The 9915-nt window shown below is 37.5% G+C and overlaps 1 protein-coding gene across 2 annotated transcripts; it reads right to left on the bottom strand.

Annotated features, from left to right (window-relative positions):
- Window positions 1-2323: 2323 nt before the first annotated feature.
- Window positions 2324-2607, bottom strand: LOC103270235 (ATP synthase subunit f, mitochondrial). 2 transcript variants are annotated; one of them, XM_008067767.1, is made up of 2 exons: window positions 2470-2607; window positions 2324-2352 (listed from the first exon to the last, which is right to left on the bottom strand). In XM_008067767.1, exons 1-2 carry the CDS (start codon window positions 2588-2590, stop codon window positions 2324-2326), a joined length of 150 nt encoding a protein of 49 aa, XP_008065958.1. In that variant the 5' UTR covers window positions 2591-2607. The 2 variants fall into 2 exon arrangements, with proteins under 2 accessions (XP_008065958.1, XP_008065957.1); XM_008067766.1 differs by having other exon boundaries at window positions 2324-2607.
- Window positions 2608-9915: the final 7308 nt, after the last annotated feature.

The following is a 9915-nucleotide window of genomic DNA, read 5'->3' as shown; positions in this document are numbered from 1 at the left end:
AAAGGATCGCCAGAGTCCAGCAGGTCGAGGCTGCGGGGGCCGGGAGCGGCCGCTGCCCTCCAGTCTGGGTGACAGAGTGAGACTCCAACTCAAAAAAAAAAATCAAAAAACAATAGATGCTGGTGCAGATATGGAGAAAAGGGAATGTTTATACACTTTTGGTGGTAGTGTAAATTAGTACATCATCTGTGGATATTGGTATGAAGATTACTCAAAGGACTAAAAACAGATCTACCGTTTGATATGGCAATCCCACTACTAGTTATCTACCCAAAGAAACAGTGGTTGCTGTTTGAAAAAGGCACCTGCACTACATGTTCATTTCAATTCACAATTGCAAAGATGTAGAATCAAACTAAATGTCCATCAACCAATCAGTGGGTAATGAAAATGTGGTATATGTACACTATGGAATACTATTCAGCTAACAAAAAAAAAGAAATAATATATTTTGCAGCAACTTGGATGGAATTGGAGAACATCATCCTAAGTGAATTAACTCAAGAACAGAAAAATGAACACCGCATGTTCTCACTTATAAGTGGGAGCTAAACCAAGGATCTGCAAAGGCGTAGAGAATGATATAATGGATATTGGAGACTATGAAGGGGGAGGGGGAAGAGAAAGAAGGATGAAAAATTATCTATCAGGTATATTGTGAACAAGTGGAGGTAGTAGGTACACTTAAAGTCCAGACTTCTTTGCCATTATACAATGCAACCATGTAACCAAAGCGTATCTGTACCCCCTAAAACTATTGAAATCAAGAAAAAAATTAACTGAAAAAACCTGAATGAAGAAAACTGTTTAATATTGGTGAAGAACAGAGAAAAATAATCCAAACATGTGGAGTGATATATCATATTCATTGATGATAAAACTTGATATTGTTAATGTCATTTCTTTGCAAAATAGATTTTAAATTTAAGGCCATTTTATTAAAAATATTCTACATATGAACCAGGTGTGGTAGTTCACATCTATAATCTCAACACTTTGGGAAGCTGAGACAGGAGTTCGAGACCAGCCTGAGCAGCATAGCAAGATCTCGTCTTTACAAAAAATTCAAAAAAATTAGCCAGGCACGGTGGCATGGGCCTGTAGTACCAACTATTTGAGAGGTTGGAGAAGAAGGATCACCAGGAGGTCGAGGCTATGGTGAGCCAGATCATGTCACTGCACTCCAGCTTGCATGACAGAGTAACCTCGACTCGAAAAAAAATTCTACATCTGAAGTTGGAGAAATTTAAAATCTACATAGAAGATGAAAAAATAGTGTAATGAGCATTTTTACAGCCCTCATCTCATTTTACCAACTGTTAACATTCTATCATGTTTTTTATCTCATACAATTTTGTTTTTTGAATCATCTGAATGTGAGTTAAAGACATACATGGCACTTTGCTCTTAAATATGTCAACATGCATTTCCTAGGAATTAAGGCATTCTGACACAGCCATAGTGTCTGTTTCACACTTGAGACAATAAACAACAATTGTCTAATACCACTGAAAAAAGTGCCTGCCAGACTTTACTGTGCATGCAAGTCATGTGAGGATCTTGCCAAAATGCAGATTCTGATTCAGCAGATCTGGGATGAGGACTAAGGTTCTGCATATCTAACAAGCTCGATGATGATGATGATGATGATGATGATGATCTGCAGATCACACTTTGAGTTGCAACATCCACTAACAATCCAAATGCAATTTTGTATTTTTATAGCTTTTTTTTCTTTTCCAGTTTAGGATTCAGTCACGTTTGACATATTGTAATTGATTGCTATTTACCACCAGTATTTTAAAACCTAAACCAGTCTCCTAGTTTCTTCTTCTTCACCATCTTTTTTTTTTCAGAGTACAAGTCAGTTGTTTAGTAGAATGTCTTATGGTAGGCCAGGTGGCTCATGCCTATAATCCCAGCACTTTGGGAGGCCACGGTGAGAGGATTGCCTGAGCCCACGGATTCAAGACCAGCCTAGACAACTTGGAGAGACCTCATCTCTAAAAAAGAAAAAAAGAAAAAAAAGTTTGAATGTCCTATAGTTTGGATTTCCTTGATGATTTAATTCATGATTACTTTCGGGTTCAACTGTTTGGCAAGAACATAACACAATTGATGTTATGTACCGCTTACTGCAAACACAACAGTACACACATAAGCCAGATGCTCTATTAATTTGTATTTTTTTTTCCACAGGTAGCAGTCATCTTTTATTAAGGTGTTCTCATTAGGGTATGAAAGGATTCAGCAATGGTCAAGTTCCTCATGGAGGGGCGCTGGGCCAGGGAGGTCATGGTCAGGAGAGTAGAGTGCACCCTCCTCAGTGGTACTTGCGTAGCAGCTCATGTTTAAGCTCCTTGTAAGAAAGGCAGTAGCTGAAAAGTACATAAGCCGCCAGCACCATAGAAACCCCGGAAATGCTCCCTTTCTTCACGTTGATGTACTTGTTGTAGTAGCGGTGGTACCCTCTTTGAAATGCTCCAAGTATGCCATTAGGGGTGAAATCCCGCATCAATATCCAGCTTGGAAGCTCCCCTAGTTTGACATCCATGAGTTTCTTTTCCTTCACTGGTATAACCGAGGCCATCTTAGAGTCCTGGTGTCCGCTGTCTAATTTGTATTTTTAACTTTAAGAAACTTTTAATTTCAGAATAGTTTTACAGATATAGAAAAACCACAAAGATATTACACAAAGTTTTCATATACCTCACACTCAATTTCCCCTATTATTAACATCTTACATTAGTATCATAGTTTTGTCACAATTAATCAGCCAACACTGACACATCATTAAAAGCTGAAGTCCATACTTCAGCTAATCAGATTTCCTTAGTTTTAATCTAATGCCCTTTTTCTGCTCCAGAATTCCATCCAGGATGCCACATTAAGTCTCCTTAGACTCCTCTTGGCTGTGATAGTTTCTCAGACTTCTTTTGTTTTTGATGACCTTGATATTTTCAGTACTTATCAGGTGTTTTATCAAATATCCGCAGTTGGGATTTGTCTGATGTTTTCTCACGATTAGACTGAAGTTATGGGGTTTAGGGAGAAGACAACAGAGGGAAAGTACTATTCTTATTACATCATATCAAGAGTACATGTCATCAACTTTCTTAACTGAGGAGTTACTAATTTTTTCCCCTTCCCATACTATGCTTTTTGAAAGGAAGTCACTATGAACAGCCTACACTTAAGAAGTGGAAATTATGTTCCACTTCTTTGAGGGCAGAGTAGCTACATAAATTATTTAAAATTTCTCTACATGGCAGATTTGTCTATTCTCCCCCATTTATTTATCCATCATTTATTTATATCGGTATACACACATGGATATTTAGTTCATACTTTGAGTTATAATCAAGTACTACTTTATTTATTTGGTTCTTTGAATTGTTCCAGCTTTGACCAGTGGGCTTATTTTTTGTGGAAACTGACAAACATAGTCTAAATTTTGAGTAGAATTGTAAATGGCATAAACAACAAAGAAAAAGAAAGCTCAATAATTTACATAAATTAATACATTTTTACAAAGCTGCAATAATTAAACCAATGTGATGTCAGTGAAATTATCGAAAAACATACCAATGAAATATGAGTCCAGAAAGAGACCCACACATAACTGTCACTCAGTTTATGAAAAAGTGTCCGCAGCAATGTGATGGAGAAGGAACGGTTCTTCCAATAAATTGTGCTGGATCAATTGGTTATTCAAATGAATCCAAATAAACCATTTCACCTATTTTTAGCTACATACAAAATTCAATGGCAAATGAATCACATAATAAATGTAAAGGGTGAAACAAAGTTATTGAAGATAAATGTCTTTAAAAATTTTTTTTTAATTTAAAGATGTGAGGTACAATTCAGAATTAGGTACAAAAGTGATCATCGTACAGGTAAAGTTTAGGCCTCCCTTTGGTCCCCATCTTGCCTGGTTTGAGATCAGGTACCCATATTGATGTTACATGACACCCCTGGCAGTGTCCCCCTTTCTTATTGTATTATGGTAAATGTTCTGGGTCCATTTATGAGTGAGAACATGTGGTACTCAGTTCATTGTTTCTGTGATAAACCTTTGAGTATGATAGACTCAAAATCCATCCAAGTTGCTGAGAAGTCCATAATTTGTTCTTCTTTATGGTTGCTTATATTCCATTGTGCGTGTGTATCACATTTTTTAAATCCAGTCTAGTTTCGATGGGCAGCACGGTTAGTTCCATGTTTTTGCTATTGTGAATAGTGCTGCAATAAACATGCGTGTGCAGTTATCTTTTTTGTAAAGTGATTTAAGTTTCTCAGATATATTCCCAGAGGGGGGATTGCTGGAACATATGGAAAGTCAATTTCTAGTTCTTTTTGGAACCATCACTCTGTTTTCTTTAGAAGTTGAACTAGTCTGCATTCCCACCAACTGTGTAGAAGTGTTCTGTTTCTTCTGTGAAGATAACTGTCCTAATCTGTTTTGTGTTGTTATAAAGGAACATCCGAGGCTGGCTAATTTATAAAGAAAAAAGGTTTATTTGGCTCACAATTATGCTGACTAGAAGGTTCAAGACTGGGCATCTGGTGAGGGTCTCAGGTTGCTTCCACTCACGGTGTTAGTTGAAAGGGAGTCAGTATGTGCAGAGATCACATGGTGAGAGAATACAAGAGGGAAAATGCAAGAGAGATAGACAATTTTGTTCTTGTGGGAACTAACAGAGTGACAACTCCCTCACACACATCCCACCCTCAGGGAGGGCATTAATCTATTTATGAGGGAGCTATCCCTATCATTCGGATGTCTCTCCTTAAACTCACCTTCAACCCTGGGGACATACGATACTTCAACATGAGATTTGATTGGGAAAAACAAACCATGTCCAAAGCATAGCAATAGCATAGGAGAACATCTTGATCTTGCACTCAAGCATTCCTTTAAAAGAGCACAGAAAGCACAACTCTGATTGAAAATATTAAGAGAGTGAAAAGGCAAGCCACAGACTGGGAAAAAGTATTTTTAATACTTATATCTGAGAAAGAATTTGTATTCAGAATATAGAGAGAACTGCAAATTGAAATACTGTCTTTTGCATAATATGTGTCATACCAGAATATGTTTCACGGAAGAAGTTGGAAGAATATTTTCCAAACTAAACTGCTGATCATTTGTCTATATCATGTGTTATAATTATGGGGGAACTTCACTTTATTTTTCTCTATTTGTTTATACAATGAAAACAACTTTTTTGTTTCCTTCTGATTCTATAAATAATTTATAGTCACTAAAAAAGTTTAAAAAACAAAAAAACCTTTTGAACAATACATTCAAGTTTGAGGGAGAAAGTTAAAAGTACTTGCAATTCAACTATGCTCCCATACACATGTCTGTGTGTATAGGGTTTTTTTATTGGCCATTTTTTCTCCTTTCCTTCTGTGTTCTGGTTTTTGTGTGTGTGTGTGAGAGAGAGCTTCATTTCAAGTAGTTTGTACATATTAGCATTATAAGTTCTAAATTCTGTCGTATCTACAGGTAACTTTCTTTATATTATGAAGTAGTTTAAGCATAAAGCATAGCAAATGACATAATGAACAACCAGGTACCATATTCCAACTTAAGAAATTAAACATTACACACAGAATTGATTTTCTCTACTCTCCTTCCCAGTTTCTCACCCTTTCTTCCTCTAAAAGGGAAACTATTATCCTAAACTTGGTGTCGATTATTCATACACATGTCTTCATATACCTATTACATATATGTATTCTTTAACTATATATAGTATGTTTTCTATACATTTAAATTTTGTATATGGTATCACATTGAACATATTGTGCAACTTGCTGTTTTCATTCAACATTATGTGAGGTTTAGCCACTTGATACATGTAGTTCCAGTTAGCTTTAATAAATCTAAAAAGAAATAAAGGATAACTGACTGAAAAAGTATTACGTATTAATTTCCATGAAGTCTTTGGGAACTTGATATTTCCATGGATAATAATTGGATTTGATGCTAATTCCTTTATTCATGGAGTATTTATGGGGATTCACTATCAGCCAGGTACCTGATAGTGTGAGTCACTAGAGACACAATGATGAGCAAAACAGACTAAGTCTCTACTCTGAAGGAACTTAAAGTCTGGTTGTAAAGTAAGGGTTAGACATTAATCAAATAATTGTACTCATTTATTAATTATAAACTGTCATGATTGAGGTATCTTTGAGTTGAGGTGACAGACCTAAAAATCTGGGGAGACCAAGGCAGCTAGAGTTTTCAGAACCAATGATTGGAGAGGAGAGAGCTGCAGAAAGAACTTCACATATCTACAGAAGGTCCATCTTGAGTAGCCACAAGAGTACTCATTAGTACGTGTATGTGTGGAAGATAACCAAGGCTAGGGAAAGAACCACCAGAAAAGGGCCAGGAATAGTGCTTATTCCTACCAGCCGGACTGGAAAACCTCATAATTCATGAGACATTGGACAGAGTGCTCAGAAGTTTCTTCCCTTGGAAGTGGAGAATAATTATCTCCAGAGCGAGCACTGCTCTGATCCCACTTAACAAACCTCAAAAGCAACATACAAAAGGACCAAACACAGTTTCCAAGTAACTTAACTGCACTACAGAACAAAAAATATCTGACTTTGTTAAAGTTGTAAAGGCAATGAAGAGGAGAAACTCTTTTGGAAAAATTGAATACCCATATGTAAAAAAAAAAAAAGATGACTGATGGTACTGGGAAGCTATGGGGGGGAGGGGGATGGGATTAACAGTAGCAAATATCTGTCGGGGGATGGGAAAACACCTCTTATCAACAGAGTGCCTGAATGAAACGTCATTGTACACCTAACCCTTAACTGTACCCCACAAAACCATAATAAAAAATACTGATTAATGAAAAAAAAAAAGAAAAGAAAAACTTTGGTTTACACTTTACACAACATACAAATATCAACTCAAAATGGATCATAGGCCTAAATCTAAAATGTAAAATGATATAATTCTAGAAGAAAATATAAGAGAAGACCTATGATCTTGGGACGGCAAAGATTTTTTAAAAGCAAGCCCTGAGTGCCACAATAATCATCAGCTCTGAGAAGCCCTAACTTTTACCTCTGAACGGTTTTTTTTTTTCCTCCTTTCTGTTCTTCTTTAGTGTTTTATATGATATTTATCAAATTACATAATAAGTATGTTTGTCCTTCTCTTCTTCTATTGTGCATCTCTGGAGTAGAGATCATGTCTCAAACCTTTTAAGATTCTCAAAGTCCAATAAATGTTAATTACATGCTATCTCCAATACCAAATTTAATCAGGGAGAACATCTTTCCTAGGATTCTACTAGAATATTTTCTGCATGTCTCATCCAAAAACCGGGTTATAGGGTTACTCTAAGCAGATCACTAATGGGGTTAATGGAATTACCATGATTTACTTGGACTAATTATGGAGGACCAAAAAAACCTGGAATTTACAAAAAATTGTGTATTTATTCTTACCTGTTTAAACTTCAGTCACTGTCAAAGTGCTTTCCATTTAATGCAATACACCAGTGGTCCCTAACCTTTTTGGCATTAGGAACTGGTTTCAGGGAAGGCATTTTTTCCACAAATGGAGTGGGGAAGGATGGTTTGGGGATGATTCAAGCCCAGAGCACTTATTGTGCACTTAATTTTTATTATTATTACATTGTAATATATAATGCAATAATTATGCAGCTCACCATTAAAAAAAAAGAAAGAGGCGTGGATGGAAGTGGTAAATAAAATGATGGTAGGCCAAACACAGACTAAGTGTCAGATTCTGACTTAAAGCTTATCATCAGATGCAGCTGTACAATTGAAGTGAATCAACTCACTTGCCACTCATTGATCTGCGTCTGCAAACAATTGATTTATTATGGTCTCTGCATTCAAACCTCACTGCTAATGTTAATCTGTGTTTTCAGTCGCTCCCCAGTGCTAGCATCACCACCTTAGCTCCACCTCAGGTCATCAAGCATTAGATTTTCCTAAGGAGCACACAATCTAGATCTCTCACATGTGCAGCAAACATTAGGGTTCATGCTTCTATGAGAATCTAATGTCACCACTGATCTGACAGAAAATGGAGCTCAGGCAGTAATGCAAGCGATGGGGAGCAGCTGCAAATACAGATGACGCTTCACTTGTTTGCCTGCTGCTCACCTGCTACTGTGTGGCCCAGATCCTAATAGGCCACATATTGGTACTCATCCATGGCCTGGAATATGGGAACCCTTGCAATACACCTACCAAGAGGCTTTTTCCACTGCTCAAAATAGTTTTGAACTCATCAATTTTGATAGTTTTTGTGTTTCTGCCATTTTTTGTTTGTTAGTTTCACCTCTTCCACTTTGGCAAAATATTTCCCTTTGAGGATTTTCTTCATCGGGGAAACAAAAAGTCCCTCCCTGCAAGATCAGGTCAATAGGGAGGGTAGGGCACAGCGGTCACGAGATTTTTGGGAAAAAACTGCTGAAACCCAGCACAGTATGGGCAGGTGTGTTGTCATCGTGGAAGAACCAGTCACCTGTTTGCCACAACTCAGGACTTTTTTTCTGCAGATTGTTTCTCACAACAGTACTATCTGGTACACCGAAGCCAGTGGGTTCCTAGGACACCTACCTAGCAGGGAAATCTGTACTACAAGTAGCCTACTCTTCAAAAGATAATTCTGGTGTTTTTTTTTTGGAGGGGGGTCTCCCCTTGTACGTTTTGCTCTTTGGGAATGGCCTTTACCTTCCCTAAGGAGTTAAGGTGTTGGGTAACCTAGATGCAGAACTCACCACGGAGAGCCTGACAGAAATGCTGTGACGAGGGAGCTGGTGACTCTTAATCAGTCAGCTTCATTTTCCACTATGAAGGTAAAGTTGACAAACAATCATAACTTTTTTTTTTTTGAGTTGGAGTCTCACTCTGTCGCCCAGACTGGAGGGCAGTGGCCGCTCCAGCCACTGCAGCCTTGACCTGATGGGCTCCGGCGATCCTTCCGCCTCAGCCTTCCAAGTAACTGGAACTACAGGCATGCGCTACCATGCCCGGCTAATTTTTTTTGACTTATTGTAGAGATGAGGTCTTGCCAAGTTGCCCAGGCAGGTCTCGAACCCGCGGGCTCAGGCAATTCACTTACCTCGGCCTCCCAAAGCACGGGATTACAGGCCAAGCCACCGAGCCCGGCAACAATCATAACTTAAGTTTAGATTTCAGGAGAAAAAAACTGTTAGCTATCACTATTTGGAAATAACAAGAATAACACAGCACCGCTACAGTAGAAAGAGTGAAATCATTCATCTTAAACAGCAAGACTTTGCACTGAGCTTTTTATAGCTTTTTGGACAACGCATCTGTAGAAAGAAACTTGGTAAGCTTTACTGCTGAATCACTTATATTAACCCATACAAATTTGAATACCCATTAATTTTCACAATAGCCATTGTTTTCAATCTTATGTTATTATACAAACATCTTTACAAACCTTAAGACTAACTCAAGCACAAATATCTTTGTTGCAAATGTCGTAAGCAAAAAAATAATAATAATAAAATCTAACCAGTGTTGTGGATACTAAGAATTTGTATTTTCTCTATGAATATAGGAGCTTATAGAAAATAGAGAGCAGGAAAAAAAAATGTATTAATGTTGAGAGTTGTTTCTAGCCTAACAAATCTGGCCAACATGCATTTCACTGAGAAAAATTAGCTTCCTGTTTTTAAAAGGAGAAGTTCATATTTTTTATTCAAGACTGAATTTCCGGTTGTTTGTTTTGTGCTACTAGAGATTATTTTTGTTTTCCACACTCTGAATCTCAGGCACTACCTTGACGACTTCGGGATATGGGAGCTCTGAAAGCAACCTATCAGGCAGAGTACATGAAAGGGTAGTTCTCAAGTCTGGGGACAAACAAATGGG

This window comes from Carlito syrichta, unplaced genomic scaffold, assembly GCF_000164805.1.
Source record: "Carlito syrichta isolate Samal-C Ts95f unplaced genomic scaffold, Tarsius_syrichta-2.0.1 Scaffold309773, whole genome shotgun sequence".
Classification (NCBI taxonomy): Eukaryota; Metazoa; Chordata; class Mammalia; order Primates; family Tarsiidae; genus Carlito; species Carlito syrichta.
The sequence above is the reverse complement of the archived record's forward strand: the minus strand, read 5'-3'. Positions and strand labels throughout refer to the sequence as shown.

Excerpts from the sequence above, each read along its gene's own strand:
- LOC103270235 (XM_008067766.1), bottom strand. The coding sequence starts at position 2,590 with ATGGCCTCGGTTATACCAGTGAAGGAAAAGAAACTCATGGATGTCAAA.